This window comes from Phalacrocorax carbo, chromosome 1, assembly GCF_963921805.1.
Source record: "Phalacrocorax carbo chromosome 1, bPhaCar2.1, whole genome shotgun sequence".
NCBI lineage: Eukaryota > Metazoa > Chordata > Aves > Suliformes > Phalacrocoracidae > Phalacrocorax > Phalacrocorax carbo.
The window spans coordinates 91,918,183-91,941,575 of NC_087513.1; the positions used below are offsets into that span (position 1 = coordinate 91,918,183).

The 23,393-nt window shown below is 44.9% G+C and overlaps 2 protein-coding genes across 10 annotated transcripts in view; both read right to left on the bottom strand.

Annotated features, from left to right (window-relative positions):
* Positions 1–7,958, bottom strand: part of ZDHHC23 (zinc finger DHHC-type palmitoyltransferase 23) — an 18,363-nt gene extending 10,405 nt beyond the window's left edge. Inside the window, exons 1-4 of one of the 4 annotated variants that reach the window (XM_064466483.1) lie at positions 7,757–7,958; positions 6,725–7,426; positions 5,820–5,987; positions 242–590 (exon numbers count right to left, since the gene is read on the bottom strand). In XM_064466483.1, coding sequence (XP_064322553.1) covers positions 494–590; positions 5,820–5,987; positions 6,725–7,426; positions 7,757–7,863 — 1,074 coding nt within the window. In that variant the 5' untranslated portion in view covers positions 7,864–7,958 and the 3' untranslated portion in view covers positions 242–493. Of the gene's footprint in view, positions 1–241; positions 4,977–5,819; positions 5,988–6,724; positions 7,427–7,756 lie in introns of those variants that run through there. The other 3 variants (XM_064466492.1, XM_064466473.1, XM_064466499.1) reach the window with 3 other exon arrangements.
* Positions 7,959–9,096: 1,138 nt separating this feature from the next.
* The window catches only part of GRAMD1C (GRAM domain containing 1C), a 55,325-nt gene continuing 41,028 nt past the window's right edge, over positions 9,097–23,393 (bottom strand). For all 6 annotated transcript variants that reach the window (XM_064466408.1, XM_064466448.1, XM_064466431.1 and 3 more), the window contains 9 exons: positions 18,923–19,069; positions 18,025–18,143; positions 16,750–16,892; positions 14,910–15,013; positions 14,024–14,203; positions 12,459–12,516; positions 11,852–11,962; positions 10,925–11,030; positions 9,097–9,329 (listed from right to left, as the gene is read on the bottom strand). In XM_064466408.1, the coding sequence (XP_064322478.1) occupies positions 9,252–9,329; positions 10,925–11,030; positions 11,852–11,962; positions 12,459–12,516; positions 14,024–14,203; positions 14,910–15,013; positions 16,750–16,892; positions 18,025–18,143; positions 18,923–19,069 (1,046 nt within the window). In that variant the 3' untranslated portion in view covers positions 9,097–9,251. The remainder of the gene's footprint in view (positions 9,330–10,924; positions 11,031–11,851; positions 11,963–12,458; positions 12,517–14,023; positions 14,204–14,909; positions 15,014–16,749; positions 16,893–18,024; positions 18,144–18,922; positions 19,070–23,393) is intronic.

Genomic DNA, 23,393 nt, shown 5'->3' on the forward strand with positions numbered 1-23,393 from the left:
AGTTTCCAGGGCAGTGAGAACTGCAAAGCAAGTCTGTTTCACCCCAACACCAACAAACCCAAAGGTCAACTTTCACAGAACTGGAAGAACACTTGTTTACCTGTTTCCTAGCTTCTCCACAACCTGTTGGTCCCTTATTCCCAAGTCCAGCTCACAGCTAAACAGCCAAGAGATGACAGCAGCTTTTGGTCACTAGACCAGGCTGAGTGTGTTGGCATAAATCAACAGGCCACTCCACAGATAATTTCTAATAATTTATTTTGAGTCATAATCGCATCCATTTGGAAACACTGAATACAATGCAGAACGGACACAAACACACACACACCAGTCCTTCCAAAAAAGCTCACAAATATGTTTCACAAAGTTTCTTCCTAAAGTTCAGAGGTGGGGGGGAGGGGGGGAAGAAGAGGCGACATGACCCAAAACCAAAACAAAAACCAAAACACCCCAAAAACTCCAAACACCCCACTCTCCAAGGTGGACAGTTTTTCTAGAGCCTGTCGTTCTTCACATAATCATTAGAGGACTTCCATAAAGAAGGATCTTGGGAGGCTGAATTCCTGCATTTCAGAAAGCGCCTCACCTGTCTGCAGAAAGATTTTTCACTGTACAAACATCCCAATAGCGGCAGGAAATCCTAGGAAACTGTAGAGTTCTTCACTGAAAGCAATACAGGAAAACACATCCATAATCACACACGCTTCCTGCCCTAATGAGGCAATATACATTCATATAGGAGGAAAAAACCAAGCATTACTAAGACATTAGGCAGTGAGGCAGTATCCATTTTATCTTCAGAAGAAATTTTACAGCAAATGGTTTCATTAAGACACTTGAAAGCAACCTACTTTGAAGAAAAGAAAGCACCATCATAGCATGAAGGCTGAAACACGATTAGGAGTCACAAGCAGCTCCAACTCAGGCTCACCAGTGACTTTTGTCATTTGAGGACAAGTTAAATGGAGAAACAGTTGATGTGGGGACCTGTGACTTGCCTACAAAAAAGCACGATGTAAGAAGAGTTAAAGAGTGCCAAGCCACCATTTACAGGGTGTATCTAACAGCACAGTCGCCAAACAGTAGGGTGCTGGCATTTGGTCATGGAGGGTTTAACACTACAACAGCAGAACCCTGGCCCCTTAAGAGTCGCCTTGGTCTGCAGAAGTCCACACTATTTGTGAAACAACAAATGCCTCCTAAAAGGTCACGGTTAAAGCAGCATAAACTAATTTTCAAGTCTGGGCAGAGAAACATCAAGGCTAGCTATTACCAAAATCCTTCCCTGCTTCTGACCAGCTCTGGGTTATCTCTTCTTACACAGGGAAAACTTTTCAAGGGCCAGCAGGGTACTGTTTTCTGCAGTGCCAAGTACGTGCATGCGGTTTTACAGGTGAGACACTGGTCCTTGCCTCAAAGCCATGCACACAACAACCCACAAGTCACCTGTCAAATGCAGCCTGCTCCCACTGCCCCAACACCCAGGGAGCATAGATCTAGGCAGCTACTAAACAGAGTGAGCCTAAGGACTGACTATGTCTAGGTTTTAACATCTTCTACCAGCACGGCCGATAAGCTCAGCAAGAAAACAGCAAGAAAATTCTCAGAAAAGAAACTGTCCTTTAGTGCACAAGAGATCACAACAGTCTGCCCTTGCAAAGTGCAAAAGGGAACATTACTCCTCAAGGGCTTCTTGTTGATTGTCAGGGCTATTAAAAGGAGAGCTCCAAAGTATGCATCTGAAGCTTGCAACTCTTCCACTCATTTAGATACCTTTTAGATATCCTGTTACTTTATGCTTCCCATCTCCCAAGGCATTCAGAAGGTAAATCCTCTCAGGAAGAGGTCAGGATGGTAAAGAAAAGCCATGCCCTTAAAGAAAAAGTCACCACTGCTACGCAGATTACAGCCACTGAACTTCCTGTTCACTGGGGAATCAGCACTGCGTTCTTCTAAAAAAAACCCACAGCCTTGCAACCCTTTTAGTGTCCTCAGTGGCTCCAGTTCCCTCTGGACTGTGGGCAAAAATAAAATTTACTTTAGCACTTTACTATATTGGAGTGGGCTCGACCAAGTTACAGAATGATTACATTAGTCCACAGCCCTTTGTTCCTAATCTGTACTCCAAAGTCCACGCTGCCTGGGAGAACACCACTGAGAGGATCTGGGTCTCCGTGTAAATGGTTCAGATGAAATCTCCCACACCAGAGCTCACTACGAGACATGGGACAAGGCTACACTGACAGACAGGCTGCAAAGTAGCTACCAGTCTCTGCCTGTGGGAGAAAGTGAGCACAACAGGGTCAGGTGCTACCAGGGAAATGATCTGTGATCTGCTCTGGTTTCTCCCAACCAGGTGTATCAGGACTCCGATAAACCGCTTATCTCAAACCTGTAAACGATGCCAGAGCTCGTTCAGCTCATGAGTGCATGATTGATTTCTGCACATGTAACTCGGGGACAGAGAGGTTGGCTACCTCTGCTGCAGGGGTTTGTCTAAGCCCAGGAGGTCATTCTGCCTTAATCTCCCCAAGCGCCAGCAGGACGAGACCTGAGGAGATCACAAACCTGCTAGCCCACAGCACCCTTGTCTCCAGGGTTGCCAAGCTCCAGTTCATCTCAGCAGGCACCACAAAATGCACGTGTGCAATGGAAACGTTTACAGGCAACTCATGTGGAGGTGAGGTCTTTGTGTGAATTTAAACTCCTAGGGTCAGGCTTCGAGCTCCAAACAGTCAGAAGGTCATAGAGGAACAGTTAGCACAGTCCAGCTGGGTGCCTTTTACTTCCTATTAGGGCCAGGAAAGTGGTCAGAAACCTCTCAGTATCTTCAGTTACAGACAGAAAGCAGGAGAGGTGTCCCCTTTACCTCCTTATAAAGGATTGCTCACTGGATGAAAAGGGGTAAGAGGAAATAAGGGACACTCAGTAAGTCAGTAACTTTTTGCACACCCACGTTGCAAGTGCAACTGCTCCTCAGTTATCTGCTGGTTTTAGAAAGTGCCACTTGAGGAAACCAAACAGTCCATGGTCTTCACCTTAAACTGGGACATGTAATCAGGAGCACACACACCAAATACGGCAGGGATCTCAAAGGACAACCCCAACCCTGCTACCTTCTGGCACCACACGCCATCCGTCCATTCTTCAGAGATAATGCACAGCAGCACACAGTGAATCTGCATCACTCAGGCAACATCCCCTAGCTGCCTGCCACACAGGTGGAGTCAGGGGTAGGCATGACCTATGCATGCTGCACACGCATCAATAGCTAGGACAAGGCTCTTCCCTCTGCTTCTGCATCTTAGGCCGAACCCATAACTCTTGCACCACATGCACATAGGGTTTAAAACAAAAAGCAACAAAAAACCCCCACCCGCAAACCGCAGAAACCATCACCACCAAAACCTTGTGATTTCAGCTGAAGCTCAAGGGGAGGCAATGATACAGTTGCAGGCTGATGAGGAACAAGCTGCCTTCTTGCAGAGCACCTCTAACGCATTCATTCACCTGCCAGTGCAGGTCATCTACCCCAAAAAACAGTCAGTTCCAACACATCCTCTCCCTATGTACACAGAGACCAAACTGTTCCTTGGCTTCCTGGCTTGAGAAAACAGATCTACAGTCAGGCAGCTCCACAGTGATTGGGTTGAGAGGAAACCAGATCACCGAGTTATTAGCAACACAACCAATGAAGATGCTACCTACCAAAAATGCTGTTAGCAGAATTATCTACTCTCCCACAGACTCCCTTCTCCCATAGAGGGAGGGAGAGAGGTAGCTCCATAAAACTACAGTAGCACTGGAGACCATTCTTGTTTCCCCCTCAGAGTTCGCTGTTACACATTGCTTCAAAACATCTCCTCCTTACTTGGTATGTTTACCTGCTGCCTCAGTGTCACAATCTGTCATGAGAGCAGAAACATGTTGAGGGAGATAAGCCAAGCCTTCAAACCAACATAGACCCAGCTTGCAGAAAGAACAACATTGAAGATGACAGTGTCTTCTCACCCAGACAGACGGGGATGGAATAACAACTTTAGGGGCCAAGAGGTGAAGGGATCTTAAAAAGCCCTACAGGAATGTTGTTCACAGAGGCACTTAATACAAGCATGTATACAGCTGGATGGAATAGAAGATCGGGGGGGTGGGGGGATAAATGCACCAGAGAGGAGCAAGCTGCTCAGTGACGGCCTAGACAGTCTCCTTCAGCCAAAGAGCCTGGCTTCTGCAGCGGTCCATCTGTTATCCGTACTAAAAGTTCACCCTCCTGACATCTCTGAAATGTCGCACGTAGGTATGAGCCAGGGATTCCTTAACCTTTGAATGAACCAGTGCACACTCTGAAGTCCAGCAGTGGTTTCCTCTTGATGCCAGGGTTCACACCTAACAGAAGCTCAAGTTCCCAAAATCTTGTGCTCTTCTTCCTGCTGAGCTGAGCTGCACAAAGTTTCCCACAGTGGAAAAAGGCAGCAGGCTCCTTCTCTCCAGCTTTTTGCATATGGCTTACTGCTTTCTGCATCCTATTGCTGGCTGACAGCACACAAAGAACCATTCTGCCTGGGAAAGCCTCTGATGTTGTCAGTGACAGGATAGGCAGCCCGTACACCGACCATAACGGAAGGGTGTGGAAGGAGGGAGTCCTAGCGGAAGGGGTCATTCCCCTGCTAAAGAAAGTCAGTCAACATCATCTCCAGAAAGAGGGGCATCACACGATGTCTTCAGCAGAACGCTGTGGAGGAGAAGACCCCAGGCTCAAGAAATGGCCCCAGTTGCATAGGAAACCCCTGTTATACTGGCCGGTGTCTATTACTAACCCACCCAGGAGCCTGCGCCCAGTGTTGTCCCGCAGAGCCAGCCGAGCTTCCCTCTCGGTCACGTTGTAGCTGATGTTCAACAGCTGGATAAGGAGGATGTATCCCATGCCAGCTGTTACAATGGCACAGTACCACACACAGGTGAACGACAGAGCAGAGCTGCCAGCAGGGAAAAAGATGGGAAGGAAGCCATTTAGTTTTGGAGCAGCTGCTTTAGAGTGACTTTCCCTGGTAATCACTATCCTTTCAAATCCCTGTCTACATCTGTCACAGTGATCTCACTTTGCTGCTTTCATCAGATAATCCTTAAAGGCTTTCTCAAAATTAAAGCTTCAGGGCTTACTTAATGAAAGCTTTTAGCGCTACCACAGCTACTCTTGTACATTGCTGTTGCACTACCTAGCTCTGTACTCTTACTGTTGGTATTTGGTTCCTCGTTTAAGGACACAATGATGCTCACACCTGAAAGATCATGAAATGGAGCACAGAAGAAGGTAGAGTCAGTTGTGTTAGTGTACTCTGCCCATCAGTGGTAGCGCCAGTCTCTGAACTTGTGTCCAACACTTCTCACCACCCTCCCCACCAGACAAGGTACATTAATGCTGTCTGCTCTAAGTGGGTAACCTTGAGGGTCAGTCCCTAGAAAAACAATGAGGGATGAGAGAGAGCGCGCACACAGATTCCAGGCCATCAGACTGTTTCCTGCATCTGGGGGCAAACATATGTTAGAGTATCTATATGGGACACAATAAATAAAGACTTCAAAACCCAGCTCCTCCAACAACTTTTTCCCAATGAATGGTGAGCTCCAAGTCTCAGGCTCCCCACTTTGGCAAAAGCAGCAACGCATCCCTGCTTTCCAGGGCTTTTTAGGGAGCACTTTTTGGTCAGGTTTGACAGCCAACAGCGCTGGCCTAGAGCACAGAACCAGGAACAGGATCTAAGCTGCCAGCCCAACCAAGCCCATTCCCACCCCAGCTCTCTCCCAGACAGACATCTCACCTGTAGTCAGAATAGGCCCCAGGGCAGTAGAACAATGCCACAAATGGAGTTCGGCCCCTACAGACGGTGTGCAGGGTCAACGTAATCCCATACACAGAGGTGAGCATGAAGGAGGAGAGTGCAAGGATGAATGCTTGGTGGTTCTGCTCTCCTACACAGCTGTTAATCCTCCAAAAGGAAAGAAGACATTACTTTGCTTAAAAAGAAAAGAAACTGGCTTCTCTTTCCTCCTCCCTCCCCCAGCTGTCAGAGCCTGATTTCCAAGGTGCTTCTATAAAATACAGGCTAAGACCTTTGAAACACATTCAAAGCAGCTTTATAGGTTTTTATAGAAAGGTTATAGGCACAAGTCAGACCAGTAGGGTAACAGTAGTAGACTGTTTGCCTCAAACTTAGAGCAAGTATGGTATCCTTCACTGAGACACATCTATACCCTACTGCTCCTTGCTTCCAGTACTGCATGCACACATGCAGCTTTGGGTTCCCTTGCCCCAGGAGAGCACTAATGCAAGTCAACTGCAGAATTGCTAGTGCTCCATAGACCAAGTCTTAAAACAAACAAACCCACCCCCCCCAAACCAGCCAACAACAACAAAAAAAACCCACACAACCAAAACCCATCCCCAGACAAAAAACAGTAGAGAACCAAAAGCAATGCAGAAGTATGCTGTAGAAGTTAACGGCTATCAGGTCAACCCACTTACAAAAACCAGGTTGTTTAAATTGTTCTTTGAAATGGTTAATACAAATTTACTGTTTTGAAGAATGTCACCAGGTCTTGCACGTAACAAAAGCAACCTCATTTGACAGGGACTGTAAAAAAAGACGCTAACTTCCAAAGAGGGCAGGAGGAAGAGGAGGAGAGAGGGAGAACACACACGTAGCCTCAGCAGTGCAAAACCTACCAGACACAGTGGTGGTCCAGCCTCCTTACACACCTGCCACAAAGCCGGCAATGCCCTGCTCGGGCTGGTCTGACCAGCTGGCATTTAGCACACCAGTCCTTTTTCACACCTTCTGGCTCCTCAGCTGACATCCTGAAATAGCCTTTAGCCTCGCCATTCGCAGCACGGCCGCTGGCAGCTCCCAATGTGGTGACGCCATGGAGCCCGTTGGAGCTCCCTCTAACACTGTTGTTGGGCAAACCCTGCTGTGATAACTTCTTGTTGCTTGCTGGGATAGGAAGGTAGCCAGGGTCTTTCTTGGCTCGAGACAGGGCCACAAGCATAAGAACTAACCCGCACGTGAGAGTAACCACTTGGGAATACCTGACATGGCCTCGGGGAACCACCTCCTGGAGAAACACATAGTACATGTAGCCCAAGGAGAAGAGCCCCAGGCTCAAGAAGAAGAGGGTCCGTTCCTTCCTTCTGTGGGTGAGGTAGTAATACCACAGCACCACCACGGGCAGGGATGTCAAGATGACCAGCCCCAGCAGGAAGTGCAGAGCGGCAATGTGGAGGAAGACGGGCAGCAGAATAAGAGGCGGCACGAGGCTGATGTTGATCTTCACGGCCCCTGCGAACCAGGGGACCCGCACCCGGTCCGCCACGGTGTCGGCGATTCTTTCCAGAGCCCCCGGGGGCAGGGATTTGCACGTCAGCCACCTGTCAGGGGAAGGAAAACAGAGACACTGGCTAGCAGAGGTGCAGCCACGCACCCGCGGCCCTTCCCTTGCCTCCTCCCGCTCCCACAGCCCGTCCCGGGCGCCCCCCGCCCGCCTCCCCCTTCCCTCCCTCCGGTCGAGTTTCCCTCAGGGCAGCAGCCCCCTCAGGATGTGGGGGACCGGCTGCACACGGGACTCCCCACGAGGCGGGGGGACACCGCTGGCAGGGCGGAGGGTGCCTGTTTGTGTGCCTCGGAGCCGGACCCCTTCGCCAGGGGCGCCGGGGGAGGCGGGGTGGGACCCGGCGGGTCTGGGGTCGCGGAGCCGTTACCTCTCGCAGCCCTCGTCCAGGTCCTCGCAGTCGCAGCAGCACGCCGCCAGGTGGTTCCTCTGGCCCCTCCGGTCCACGTACTCGCAGCAGCAGAGAGGCTCCTCCATCGCCGCCCCTCCCCGCGTCCCCCCTCAGCCGCCGCCGCCGCCGGGCCCGGGACGCGGCTCCCCCGGCAGCGCCGCCGCCGCCTCCCGCCCGCCGCCACCTCCTCCCCGGTGGCCCCGCCCCCCCCGGCGAAGGCCGGCCGCCATTGGCCACCCGCGCCCGGGCGTAGCCCGAGCGCGGAGGTGTGCGGGTGGGGGGAATGAGGGACCCCCCGCCCCGGGCCCATCCACCTGACGGCAGAACGGCCCAATGCCTGCCGGGGAGGGGCGGGGCTGGCCGTGACGCGCCGGCACCTGGCTTAAAGGACCAGCGCAACAGGTGGCAGTGGGAAGGGCACAGCGCGGTCCCGCCGCCACCAGCTCCCACAGCCGGGCGACATAAGGCTGTGGTCGGCTTTGCTGCTCCCCGGGGGCGTAGCAGCTTCCCACATACGGCAGGGTAAGTTTCCCATTCTGCAGAACAACCACAGCACATGTTTAAACCTACCTCCTGGAGGGGTTCACCCAGGACCCTGTATTAAGGGTCTCAAGCACCCACATATGCACCCCCAAACCTACCCTAGGCTGCTGACAGAGGCACTCAGCTGTTTGCACCACTGCAAGCCAGACCAAGCTTGCACAACCAGCCAGCACTACCCCACAACCACAGTCTGAACCTGTAGGGATGTTGCCCTTTTCCTTGCTGCCAATTTTTATTTTCATCTTCCTTCTCTCCCAGCCTGCTTAGAAGAAGCTTGAAGCCAGAAGGAAAAAAAAAAGTGTTTCATCATCAGTGGGCACACCATGCTACAGAACTGAAGAGCAGCCCATGATGGAGGGAAAATACCGAGGGCCGAAATTTCTCCGTTAGAGCTAGAAACATATGGCAAAAGGCAGTCTGCCAAAGCTCACAGTATGCAAGAGATATAGCAAAGATGTATCAAGCATTTTCCTGTTTAGTTAATTAATCTCAAAAATATTAATCCTTAAAAGATGGTGACATATTTTTACAAGGTCCTTGTGGCTAAAAAAAAAAAAGCTTTAAGGATCCTGGGGCTGTGAAATCACTACCTGTTCTTTTTCTCCAATACACTCTTCACTGACATAACAGAACCTGTGATTTCATTAAAGACAAGCCCAGCTCTCTGCTGAGGGTGCTCTCCCCTCCTCTGAAATCTGCAGATCCATTAACAGGCAGTACAACTGCCCTCGCTCACTCACAGGATACAGGGCTGGCAGGAGACACATATCGCCAGGTTATGGGAATGTAGAACGCAACCTTTATTCCATGCAGCTTTAAAGCCAAATAGTAGTAAAGAGTCCAAAGGTGACGGTTACAATTCCTACCCCACAAGTCCTCACACACACACATCTTTTCTTCCGACATCTTGAACGGAAAGCTGATGTAGGTATTAACTCTCAGTCTTGCTGCTCTGTGTCCTGTTCAAGTGGTCAAAGCTTCTTTGGAGCATGGAAAGGGAGATCTTCAGCTGCAAAGATACAACCATCACACCCCACCCCCCAGTTACTGAAGTTAGTCTCCTGCATGGGTGAATGATATCAGGAAAACAATGTCTCCCTCCTCCTTTTGTTTTAAGGATTTCATGCACTTTCCTTCTCTCTATGAAGAGTTGCTTTACTGTGCACTAACAACTATACTCTGTAGAGTTTATAATTAGTAACAGTCCAGTATGATAAGGTCTTGCCACTCCACCAGACAACAGTGCAGAAGATAAGCCACCCCACTCATTTTTAGCCACATGTTCATAGCAAATACTCTAAGCAACATGGCAGCAAAGCATGAATTTTCTTCTAATACCTAGCCCTCCCAGTGCCATTTTGGTGCACAAAATGTGTTTAAATTACTGACAACCCTCAGAAAACACAAGGTAACAGGCACTACAATGACTTCCAAACAAAACTGTTATTTGGGATGAAAAAGGTGGTTGAATTCTTAGTTTGGTTTCTTTTTTTAAGCACTGTTTGTTCAAAATGCAGTTTAACACTTCAGAATTAGGAATTTTTTGGATAGCAAGCAGAGAAATTGAAAAGGTCATAGAAACCAGGAAATGCATTTCTACAGTGAAATTTCTATCACTCAGAAGCTTTTTCAAGCTGTGACCAAAATGCTTAATAGATTAATAGCAATTTTGTGTGCAGAGACACCTCTGAACAAGGAGTATCAAAAATGGCTTCTTTTTCTACACTTCTTTAGTGTGTGGGAGAACACAGAGCAAACTGGTGATGGATAGAGGTACATGTGAACTCCCCCACAGCTTTCCGAGTCTAATAATTTCTTCTGTCACATTTTAGAATTTATTAAAAGACCTTAAAAATCAGAACATTCATAGGTTATAAGTTGAAAAAACCCCAAAGTATGACTTTACTATCCTTCACTTACTGAACTGAAATTTCAGCCTAGGGTTTTACCAGTCCTGGACTTCAGGATCAGAGACACAACAGTATTTAACCACCTCATTTTTTATATAGTGTTTATAGTATGCAAGAGCCTGGAATTGTAAATTCCAGAAGGAAGATTAACTTCATAGCTATGGAGCCTCTCAGAAACATATGGTCTGTAGAACTTATTTTTCACTGGAGATTAGGTGGTTCACTGACCCCAAGGCTATATGAAGCTCTCGCCAATATCTAGAAGAGTAGTGGTGAGAAAAAGCCAGGACAAACCTGAATGAAGAAGCCTCATGAGGTGGTCAAATACTTAACGTTATGTTTTAAGTCTTCTTCGAAAAGAGGTTCTGTTTTGAATTACTCCCATGTTTGCTCTGTCATGATTCAGAACTGCATCAATGCATCTCATCAGTAAAAGTACTTGACAGGTTTAAGAAAAATTGAAACAAACGTTTAACCTTAGTCCAAAAGGGGAAAGAAAAAAACCAAACCAACAAAACCATCAGAAATGCAAGCATTGCCTTTGTGCCAAATTCAAGCCTAGGACAAAACAAGTAAAGGCGTCACGAAAAGTTTAGTTAGCACCAGAAGAAACCAAACACAAGCTGTGATGGCAGAAGGGAAAAAACTGAGTTGAGAAACAAAGAGTATCACCAGGAAAGACTGGCAGACCTACCTGCTCAAGCATTTCAATTGAGTCTCTTAAAACTCCCTTCACATGTTTAACCTGGTCCTTATCATATTGAGGGATCTCCTCTTTTGATACCATTTCTGGGGATATGCTGAAAGAGATTGAGATTACATCAGAAACATGAAGCAAGCACCTCCATGCCTTTCTGAAAGCAACTGCTCTGCCACCATTGCTCTGCCATTGCTAAAAGCATCCTTTTCCAGAAGCCCCATAAAAAGCTGCCTGCAGTTGAATTTCAATCTCTGTTGCCTTAAAGATACTGCCTCGGACCTTTGTGGACAACAGCCACCAAGAACAAATGTGCTCGCATTATGCATACGATGTAAGTTCTCGGAGGGCAAGATCTTTCTTATCAAGAAAGTTACTCTAATCAGTTCCGAGATGATCACTATGGGAGGTCACCACACCACTTTCATACTCAAGATCAGGTTATGGTTTTTAACTTGTTTGCTGATACCACAGTCAAGACAGAGAGCAATATCTGAGCCTCTTCCATGTGTCTGAATACAAAAGGCACCTAATATGGAAGTTTGAGAGGGAGAGGGATTTAGCAGGGGACTCACAGAAGAGGCCAAGAAGCTAAATGAATCTTTCATGTTACATTTGATACCATTCTGGTTCACACAGGATGGAGTGAACACTTCGGTTCTGTGATCAGCACTATGATATTCACAGAAGATGAGTCACAGCAGGGTGATAAATGCAAGCTAAGGTTAACACTCCCCCAAAAAACAGCTTGCAAAGGAGAAATTTATTACGGCAAGATGCAGTCAGGCATGTCCTGGATATGTGCATAGACCACAGAAGCACAACAAGCCCCAGCAGCTTTGGAAAACTTACCACCAAGTTTCATTGTCAGATTTTGACATAAGCTAAGGAAGAAAGAAAGCAAAGACTGTGAATTCAACTTACTTCAAAGAGCTTTCTTCCTGAAGCCGCACATGATAGAGGGACTGAGCTGCATGCTCTATCTTTGACAGCTTGAGAAACAGTATCATATTCAGCAAGACCAAGAACAGCAAACTGTAGAGAGAACAGAACAAAAATCAAGTCCTGTAACAGTTTCATCTGTAATGCTACAGAAACAAGATCTGGGCGACAAACAGCTATGAAAAGAGAATCCATCAGGGAGAAAGAAGGGCATGGGGCAGTGGTATACTGAAAATAAAGATCTATCCAAACAATTCTTAGCAGCTAGCTTTAAGCTGTGTAATAGCAACCTGTAGGAACGACAACAGTGTCTCGTCTTGGAACTTTTTAAAGCTAGGAATGAGTAAATTCTAGGGATGCTTTTATAGGATCCGACATACATAAACCTGCAAGGTAGACTAGTTTGGCAAGCCAGCATTTTCATTCCATGCATCACTAAGTCAATCCATTCCCCTCCTATACATACATTTAAATTAGGTTAGGATCTATCACACTACATGCAATGTTGACATGCAAGTGAGGAACAGGCAAATACAGGTAAAGACCAAGATGAGCTTGAGTCAAGCCACATTTTAATGCGAGTACTTACAAGACACTCATTACTACAATGATGGTGGTGGTCCTACTTACAGCATCTCTTTTCCTTCCTATAGGGCATGGAAGAGAAGAAGGTTAAAAAGTACTGAAGGACATTCCTAAATGATGCCTGCAGATACATCTCAGTGCCCCAACATTTCACACAGAATAGCTCAACAGCTTCTGATGGAAAGAAATAACAGATCATGTGGGTGCACAAGATAATCTTCAACATTCACCAAGGCATTCCTGCAGTCCTCTCAGACAAGTCAGCTGGACAGTCAGGCTCTTCCATCAGGAGGAAGATTGCCCCTACCCTAGTGTGCTGCAGAGAACACAGCTCTGGGGCATGTTCACATTAAACCTAGATAGCCAGAGAAGGCTACAGTCCATCCATTACTAACACACTAACACACATTCAGCACATGGGCTGCCAGTCACACACTAGTGGAGACAGCCTGCAAAGAGGCTCTCTTCTGCTTGTTATCCTGGCCACATTAGTCCTCCTGACAACTGGTGTCAAATCAAGTGCTCCTTTAACTTGTTCCATCCTTACCAGCTTCATTTATATATTGGCCTGATGACAGCCTTTCAAAAGGCCATCTGCTAGTCATCAGACAACAGGAACCAGACACTAGTGAGGGAGAATTGTGCCACGTCCTCTCCAAACTGAGCGGCAGTCACCTACCACTGTGGGCAGGATGATCTTTAAATAGAATTTCCCTGATCTCCTAGAACATACTTCACACCTACTGCCCTGGACAAGGAGCATACACAAAAGCTGTAATGCATACTGAGGCAGACATACTCACCTGAAAAGGTGGAGCAGCAGTAGCAAAATTAAGTTATAGGAAGTAATCTCAGTTAGATAAGAGTCCATTACACATGCTGTGATCCAAGCGCTCTCTTAAATGCTACATTCATTGTTGTCTCCTCCCTTTAGGAAAGAGCACTTGCTCCTACTTCAGTGTCTACATATCAGCTTGCATCATGAAATCCACCATTCTCTGGTACACATTAGCGCACAGATGTTCCTCATCACTGAAGGTGTAGCTAATACTGTATATGCTAGTGGCCAAGTCTGTCATGCCTAGGAGCAGTGCAACTGCAAAAAATTGCTTCAGTGACACAGAAATTACAGAAGCAACAGGAAGTTGACTCCTTAACATAAAAAAACCCCAAACCAAGGTGACAGGGTCAAGAGGTGAGTGACAAAGTCTAATCAACTCACAACTTGGGTGTGCAGTTATTTGAAGAAATAAAGCCAATTTTCCGCAACATTACACAAGCCAGGTTAAATTTCTTTCTGATCCCATCTCATTTCCAATCCTATGCAGGTCCAGTGCAGCATTTTAGGCTCTGGTTGGTTTTTTTGTTTGTTTTAAAACCAAAGAGTTAGATTAAGGTTTGGTTTCATGAGATACTCATCATCCAAGTCTCTTTTACACAAGCTTGAACACATAAAGCATTTGCTATCACACCAATTAGCTAGACAGTGGGAGTAACATATATGCTCTTACAAGAGTTAAACTTTCTTGAACACACCTTTTGGAAAACACTTGATATAAAAGTTCCTACCTATTATGCTGCCCTGGGACTCCACTCCCATGTCACCAGAGGGGTGTTGGGAAGAGCGTTTGGGAAGTGATTCTGCCAGACTCCGGTGTAAAGTGCGTCGTCTTCGTCTCAGGGCAACTAATTTTCCAGAGTCTTCTATGGACTGATTAATTGCATATTCCTCCATTAGGAGATCTGATTCTGCAGTGGGAAAAGCAAGGTTATTGAACTTTCAAAATAAAAACTGGAAAGCCTAGCACTGAAGACTTAAATTGTGAGATATGGAGGGTGGCAGCAAGAGAGGCAAGTGCAAGTTCATTTACTAGAAGTTAAAACAGGCAATTAACAAACTACACCTTGACCTGTACTACCTGTCCTATTTGCTAGGTGGCACTTAGAATGCTTTTCGGATATGATGTACATTCAGCCTGTGCAGGATTGTTTAATGATATGTTAGATAGCAGTTGGAAGAGCACTTCAAGACACTGTTAGACTGAGACTAGGAGCTGTGTTAGACTGTGAGCCTGCAGGCGTGGCCGGCCAGGCTGTTAGCAGACATAGCCAGGGAGCCTGCCAAGTGTTTCTCTTCTCATACCCACAATCAAGGAAATACTTAAAAGATAGGTGCGTGCAGTTGAAATTAACAGCTTTCCTACTGCTGCTCATGTTTCCTTCAGAAACCAATTACTGACAAGGTGTACAAGAGCTCCTTGTCAGCATTAAGCTACCAGGCTTCTTCTACTGCCTAGAACTGGCAGATATATTGACGACAGGAACTTCTGACCTGGAGATTGCTTCGGTGTTGCCTTCTTTTCAAACCATTCTTTGAGAAATCAAGTTTGTCATACATGAGAACCTACATAGGAAAGGTAGCCTTATTACTCTACCAAAGAGGAAAATGCCTCACCAAGTTGTTTGAAGTTTTCCTGTATTCCTCCCCAGGTATTCTTCTCGATTACAGACTTGACAAGGCCCCAGGGCTGTTTTTTATACTTTACTTCTGCAGAAACCCTAATAAACAGAATGCAATAGTGAAAGAGTGCTCTCTAGGTAGCACAGCGATAGCAGAAATCTCTTACCAGAAGCAGGCCTCTACCTTATGTCCATAATCTGAAATATCCACTGGAACTGCCTTGGCTTTCCACCTGGGCAGCGCTTACACTGAAGCAAGGCAGGAGACAGTAGCAAAAGACAACATATCTAGCTACAGCTTCAGGACATTAAGTGTCCAAATGATGGGAAACATTTTAAATTTTTCCTTCAGACTCAGACTAGCAGAGAATTTCTCTCTTCTGAAGTCTTCCCATTTTAACATATATTTAAAATAGGCGTTAGGCTTCCAGACCATGAAGTTCTGCTTTTTAGTCTGTATGTGTACACATGATTTATTACATGGGCAGCAGGTGAAATTCATTACTACCACTCATCCACCAAATGCTCAGATCCTACCCTGAGGAGACAGAAATTAAAACCTATCTTTCTGTGAGCATGACAGAGGGGAAGTGAGATTCCTGCCCTGCATTCCCCAGGTCAAGCTAATCAATAATGCTTCCAGAATAGAAATGAATTGGAGTAGAATCCTTCAGAGGGCTGCTTCTAATAACTGAATGAATCCCAAAGCTCTTCATAAAGGACAAAAGGATAGCCTGTGATTTTAAGTCAAGAACACTGACTGTCCTAGAATACACTTTTCTCAACATTTGCAAATAATCATCCAAATCAATGTAAGCTCACTGTGTTTCTAGTCTGACAAAACAGCATCTTTCAAATAAAGTCTTTGAGCCATTTTACACACAGTACAATAAAGCTAGCTGTAACACTACCATGCACCTTCTGTTCTATACAGGCATTCTCTGTGTGCCATATTGAGAACTAGGGTTGCTCTTACTCTAGGGTTGCCATGTGTCTCAGATAAAACAAACATAGCCCTCAAAGGCAAGACTGACTCACTAAAAAAAAAAAAACAAACCACCAAGAGAATCATCCAGAACAGTTGCATCATGGACAACTTCCCTTCTCCTCCCAGTAGAGATGGAGTCTTCAGCACTCTTATAGCCTGAGATAAGCCGGAACAAAATCCAGGCTTGCTTACCTTTCCTGGGTATTGATGAAGTTTGAGATAAAAGGTCTTACTAAAGACAGCACAAGAACTATCAAGGATTACACAGTCAGAAAGTCACACGAGTGTGGTGAACATGGAACTAGATCACTTCAGGCATTTTCAACAAATGAAAGGGGAAAGGGAAGTGCCTTTTAAGACACCCCCATCTAGGTAGGGTTTAATAATGGAGACTGATTTTGCTGAAGTACCCTCCCTGCAAAGGTAGGTATGTTCCATCTTCCCTGCACCTTCCTGTAAAACCATCCTCCTCCACAGGTCCTTACTTAACAAGGATATCTGAGAAACTTTGTAGTAAAACATCCCAGGTAGCTTCAATTTATCCCACTCACACAGCTGGCACTCTAAAAAGCAAGGCTGGTCAGAACCCAGTTCAGTCTTGGAGATGAGTTCTGTACCTCTTTGAGAGGTGCTTAAGAGTTCGTTTCTCACTGAATTAATGAGATCCAAATACAGCATTCATGTGACAAGAGATAAACCAAGCTCATTTTTCAGAGGAGATCCCCAGCTTCAAGAGAAACTGACTTTTCTCTATGCTGTTGGCAGATCTTTTGATAGGCACACTTCATCAACCCATAACATGCACGCCTTGGCTTCTGCCCTCCCACTGTGCACCACTCAGGCTCACCGTAATCGACATTTGTGACTGGATGTGCGGCTGATGCAGTATCTGTTCACAGTGTAGAAATAATCATGGTAGGGGACATCATGGGTCAGTACCTCAGCATCCACATGATAAGACTGTCCTTTCTGGCTCTGCTTATGCAGGATCTACCATAAAAGAAAATAAAAATAAGAAGGTATATTCATGGTACCACATTCTACCACCCCCCGCCCCTTGGACTGAGCTCCTTAGGCTAGATCAACCAGCTCCAAGTGAAGTAGAGTAGGGAGAAAGCCTGAATAACCACAATAAAAAGCAGTTAAGAATGGAAAGTATAGATGGAGTGGGGAAAGAGAAGATGCCTCCTGGCAAAGCCAACATAGGCAGCAGCAGTACTTCCCTACTGCCATTTTAAGTACGAGATACAAGGCTGGCCACTGACTTATGACCACAGCTGCTCTTTGAGACTGGCCTATAAGACCTTTCCCAAAGCAGAATTACAGAGTGGTTAAGATTGGAAAGCACCTCTGGTGGTCATCTGGTCCAAGAACCCAGCTCAAGGAGGGCCACCTAGAGCTGGTTGCCCAGGATCATGTCCAGATGGCTTTCCAATATCCCCAAGGAAGGAGAAGCATAACCTATATGGATATCCTGTTCTAGTGCTCCGTCACCCTCACAGTAAAAAAAGCATTTCCTGATGTTCAGAGGGAACCACCTGTGGTTTCAGTTTGTGCCCATTGCCTCTGGCCCTGTCACTGGGCACCACTGAAAGGTGTGGCCTTTGGTGGTGGAGGCCTAGCTAGATCTTTGTACCCCCCATTCAGATACTTATATATATTGTAAGATCCCTCCCTTGAGTCTTCTCTTCTCCAGACTGAAGAGTCCAAGCTCTCAGCTGTTTCTCACATGAGATCCCTCCAGTCCCTTAATCATCTTAGTGGCCCTTCACTGGACTCTTTCCATCCCTCCCTTGTACTGGGGAGCCTCGAAGTGGAGACTGAAAGCATTTCATTGTTTCTTCTCACCCCGCAATTCATAAGAAATGTTAACACTTCTTCCTCCCACAGACTTTGTCAGAGAAGTTTACAGCCATTTGTAAGGCTAGAAAGCCTCTCTGATTTCATCAGCATTTTCTCACTAATGACAGGGGCAGCGTGCTACCCTTAGAGATACTACGTTTAAACTGCAGATCCACATGCAGCTCACTGAACTTTAATCCATGGTTAGATCTCTGACAGACTGTAGAGTTGACCACTCCCTTGATTTAGAGGGCAAACAGACACACACGCAACACAGTACCTGCTTCTCAGTTGCAGTTGTGAACTTCCCACACAGCGGATTGTTAATTGTTACAGTGTATGTCAAAGTCCTCAACTGATTGCCACTGGAATCTCTATTCCAAGGGGTTGATACAGCATCTACAGAAGAAATTATGCAAAATCTCACATACAGATTACCTAAAAGGCATTATCTCTGCCCTTTCATATCTTAACAGTTTAAGAACAGTGGTGGGGAAACAGATAGAAAACTGATTCCAAATGGATGTGTTTTTTGCAGGAAAAAGGAAAATTGTAGTTAGCTGATGAACAAAGTGAGGCACTAAGTAGCCAAATGTGAGTCTACCAAAAGAGACTTGAGGGTGGGGAGAAGAGTAAGCCATGAAAAGAAAATATGTCATTTTTCATCTGCTTAAAGTTTAATAGATTCACTTAGCAGTATCAAAAAGCTTTTGCCACTTTGCCTTCCAAGCTGACACTGAATAAATATTACCCTTTTTGACTTAATTTTCTGTTCATATTCTCAGTGAATAAAATTTCTTCATCCAGAAAATTAAAGCCTGTGAGTATCGTTTAGGAGGATGCAATGATCTTGTCTGCGTGCCAGCTGTACACATTTCACTATTTCTGGGACACAAAGTAATCAGAAATGTCTGACAGAATGCATCAACTTTATAGCCTACCCAAAATTCAGGCATTAAGGCGCACTAAAATGAGGTTTTTACTCGAAATGTGACTGATCTACAGATACAACAGGCTAGCTTTAAATATTCTCTCTCATAGTGGAACTTTAAATCTTCAAAATTATTTTAAAGCAAGAAGAAACTTAAAATTCAACTTAGCCCTAATTTAACATTTCTCAGAGGTTGAAATTTTCAGGATAATTTGCAACATGGACAGAAGGGAGTAGGATATATTACCTACTATACTCCTGGAACTGAGAAACCTCTGCATGAAGTGGGAATTGGTGAAAAGGATTTCAAACATCTTGTCTGCAGTGATGTGGAAAACTCTGTTGATAAAAAGTCTCCCATAGAGATCATTCTCAGAGACAGTCTCCTTCACAGCTAAGGAAAGGCAGAGAGATCAGATTACAAAAAGACCAGTGTTATGAAGAAACTTTATAATATCCCAAGCTTTATTACAGCTCAAATCCTTCCCAAGCTTGCATCAGCATTTGCTCCTCACTCTCAGAAACCCAGTAATGATAGCAGCACATGATTTGGTAGGGAGGTTGTCTTCAGGAGCAGAGTCTAGAGTTGCTTTTCCAGCCCCTTCACCCCTGTTTCCCTGTACAAACGTAAATTGATAAATCAACATCACAAGGTCCCATCCCTTTAGTTTTGCCTTCACTATTCTACTAATTCTACAGGAAACATTGGGGAAGACAAAGAGTTACCATAATCTTCATTAGTACATGTATCTATTGTATAAAGGACACATGCATAAGAAGTAGGACAGTGAAACCATACTAGTTTTCTTCTTACTTGTGGCAAGTTTCAGATTCTGCTTTTAACATCTCTAATGCTGGTACTGCCCACAGCATAAAGAGACCAGGTACAGACTCCCAAACAGATCCTCAAACTGTTCCTCCCTCCATACCTGTTTATAAGAGGAATGCAAGAGGTACCCTGCTCCATTTTGCAGTCCTGAAAAGTGCACCAAGATGCTTAATTGCCCTTCCCTATTTCAAAACCACCAACAGGCGCCCAAGTGACATTCTGTGGCTGCAGCACCGATCCTTGCTATTTCTGCTTCTTGTTTGCTGCTGGCATGACTCAGCTTTGTGGTTGTCTCAGCCACTCTTCCAAGAGATAAGGGATAAAATTATCGTCTTGGAGGGCAAGCAGTTTCCTATGCCAACCCGAACTCAATCTGCTTATGCTTTAGAAACAAGTCCATCTTAAGCTGTAACTACCAAAAAACCAAAAGACCCACCCTCACACATCACTAAAACAAAACAAAAAGCCTGAAAGCAAATCTAGGGGAACACAAGGCAGAAGTCAGGATGCCTAACCTTTCAACTGATACAAATGAATGCTCAGAGCCCGCAAAGGTCAGTGCCAGCCACCAATGCAAAGGTAGCTTGAATATCAAGCTATAGTTCACAAGCTGCCTATAGGCTAAGGTTACAACACTTAAAACACTGCTTGGTAACAGTCAGTATTGATAAATGCAAATGCAGCAACTAACCACCACAACAGGCCCCAACAAAATCCAATTCTGACTGAGCAGACTTTGTCTCTAGTGCTGCCTCTAGCCTGCTAGAAGTCCCTGTTATACATCTGCCTCCAAAAAAGTTCTCTTTGACCTAATCAGGCTCCAGTGCAGGGCCCCAAAAAGTGAAGCATGAGTGCCATGTTTTTGTGATGCACAAGAGAAAGACTTCCTTCCCACATCATGGTCTGCTGATACAAGTCTATATAATTGCGAGGTGGGGCAGAAATCAAGCACACATTTTAAGAGTTATTTAACCAGCCAATATGCAGTCGTTACATGCTAGGATACAGCTTCTGCTGTGCTGAAATGTTCTGGGGGAAGCCAGAAATTCAGCCTGGGTTTTCAGCTTATGTTCACTGTATTTCTTCTCAGAGTTGAACCTAATTCCAGTAAATGCAGTCCAACTGAACTGTAAGTTTGACCTCAGCTAACAAGACCTCAACATTACAGACCTCTCCTTTCAGAGTGCACTCCCCACTTCCTCTCTTTCCTCAGAGACAGGAAGCCTCAGATGTTGATGTTGACATCCCCTTTGCCTACTGCACATCAGCTAACACACATGGAGTCAGATACCAGCTAATTCAAACCTAGTTACTCTGATTGAGTCTTATTCAGAAGGACCTTGACATGCCCAAGGAATCTTCTACCACTTAAAAAAAAAATACAAAGACCCAGACACATGATCAAGTCACCATGAATCAGGTAAGCTTTGACAGCTATTTGTATATGTCTTGGCAAATACAAGATAATACAAGTTACCTTTGCCTCAGTGAGGCTTAGCTAAATGACGTAACATTATGTTCACCTCAAATGCCTGAGGACAGCTAATATGTTTCTGCTGATGTGAGGTAATTTGGTAAGCCACAGCAACTTATGATATGCTCAAAGCCCATGCATTATTACCTTAAGGTGCAGATCTTGCTACTAAGATGTTTTACTCTTCAAGCATGAAGCCTGTCCTTGCACTAAGTCTTAAGCAAGAGCATGCATGGGTCTATACAAAGTTTCCTTTTAGTTGATTTACCTACACTATTTCTATCTAGTCATGTCTCTAATAAGGAATAGTCAATGAAGTGTCAAGTGCATCAGAGTATCTATTGAGAAATGATTTTACTTACAGTCTCTCTCAGTTCTTGGAACAAACACAATTTTAAAAAAATGGTGTTATCACACAAAGCAGTATTTTCAGAAAATCCAAACAGAAACTGGGTTGACATATCAGGCCCATCAGCCAATTTAGAGGCTAGGATTCAAGTAACTGTTTTCCAGAAAGCCTGGAAATCTTTCAGATGATAGGTCTGGAAAGTGCAAGTATGAATGCTGCTGTGAGTTCCACATCTGTGGAAGCAAGTCACTGCACACACCAAGAGCTTGACAAGCTTCAAGTCACTTCCCTCTGGGCTTCTCAGAGTTTATGTGTACAAATCCTAGATGAAGCAGTGAGCAGAAACAGTAGCATAGCACAGATAAGTGTACAGTATAAACACAATCTGAACAGAATAGAAAGCTTTAACAGCTCATCTCTGCTACAAATGAATATGCATGTTGGTCTACTCTTTTGTTTGTTTTAACTCCCACATGTAAACCTACCTGCCTTTTGTCTCAATACTAGAGCAACATCAAGCATTTTACCTAGGAATGGCTTAGAAATACTGTTTATGACCAAAATGTTTTGTGCAGGTATCTAGATATCAATCTAACTCCTTAACTTTTAATGCTGTTCTAACCCCTCAGCAGCATGCAGTTATCAACCACTAACTCTCTTAGCCTGAATACATTTATAGATTAACTGGAGCTACTGCCTGATAAGAGAACATGAGATTATTCCGACTTTAAATTAGGATCCCTAGGGACCCAAAAATTCAGAAGCAAACACATTACACAGAGGGTCCTGGTTCAGCATGAAGACAGCAAGTCTGTTCCCTCCCCCACTATTGCCTCGCACTTCATAAGGTCATTTTCATCACTGCAAGGCAAGCTGTGAAATAATGTTTGAATATAATACTGTTATGCAGCAGTGGTTGCAGGTTTGAAAACATCTACAGTGCAAGGAAAGACAGACAGAAAACTGAACGGGGGGAAGGGGCAGAAAAAAATTGTTCTTAAAATTCCCTTTAAGAGCCAACAGCTTGAAGTGAAACACACCACAATCAAATTAGGAAAGCTGAAACGATAAAAGCAGACTGTATCAAACAAATTAATAAAACGGCTGATTTTTCCACTCCACGGAGTTGGGGGAGGATCAGGAGGAAAAAAGTATATATGCAAATCTTGGCACTGTTGAGGATTTCTCTGCCACTGCAGACAGGGAAAATTGCACACTGCATGAAGAATATGCAGGTAGGAGCCTTTAACCAGATACACCTGAAATCAAGTAAATAAAACCAATTCCTAGAGTGAACATGTTCCAGATGCCATTTATTTAAAGACTGCATCATCAATATTAACCATTATCATATCAAAGAGCCCTCCTATACTTTAAAATACTAAGTACAAAATTAACTTGAGGAGGTACTAAATACTGTGACAATGCTAGCTTTTGCCAGTTCACAAGATAAAAAAAAGTGTGCCTTTTGCCTTTAGATAACCCAAGTATATATTCGCCAAACACCAATGCAACAAATAGCTGGTAGTTATATATTCAACAAAACACGTGCTTTCAGTTTTTTGATTAAGATGCCAACAAGACAACAGGGCTCCTCCTTCCTTACGTACATTGCATGTCCAAAATTTCATATCTTGGGGCGGGGTGGGAACACTCAACAAAAAGACCCAAACAACAAACAGGTCTGAACTAATCTCAACCAGTCTGTATTTCAAACGTTTTCTGTCCCATATATCCCTACCTGCAAGAAAAGTCAAGCCACCACTGTATTCATCTCACATCACTACAGTGCAAGCAGTTATGCTCTCCTGCAGGCCACACATTTAAGGTGGTTATTAGTACAAATAGAAACATCACAGTAAGCCTGTCCAGTTGTGCAAGGAGATCAGAAATTTATGATGTCCCCATATACAGTAAAGCTTTCTAACAGAAAAGACTGTTTTCCAATTTCCTGCTTCCCCCTTCTTTAGGTATTTTAGGCTGCTGAACATTGTCACTGCATATAGAAACCCTACATACAAAAGGGTCATTTGAGGAAATTCAGAAGCTCCTAGCTCTATTTTGGA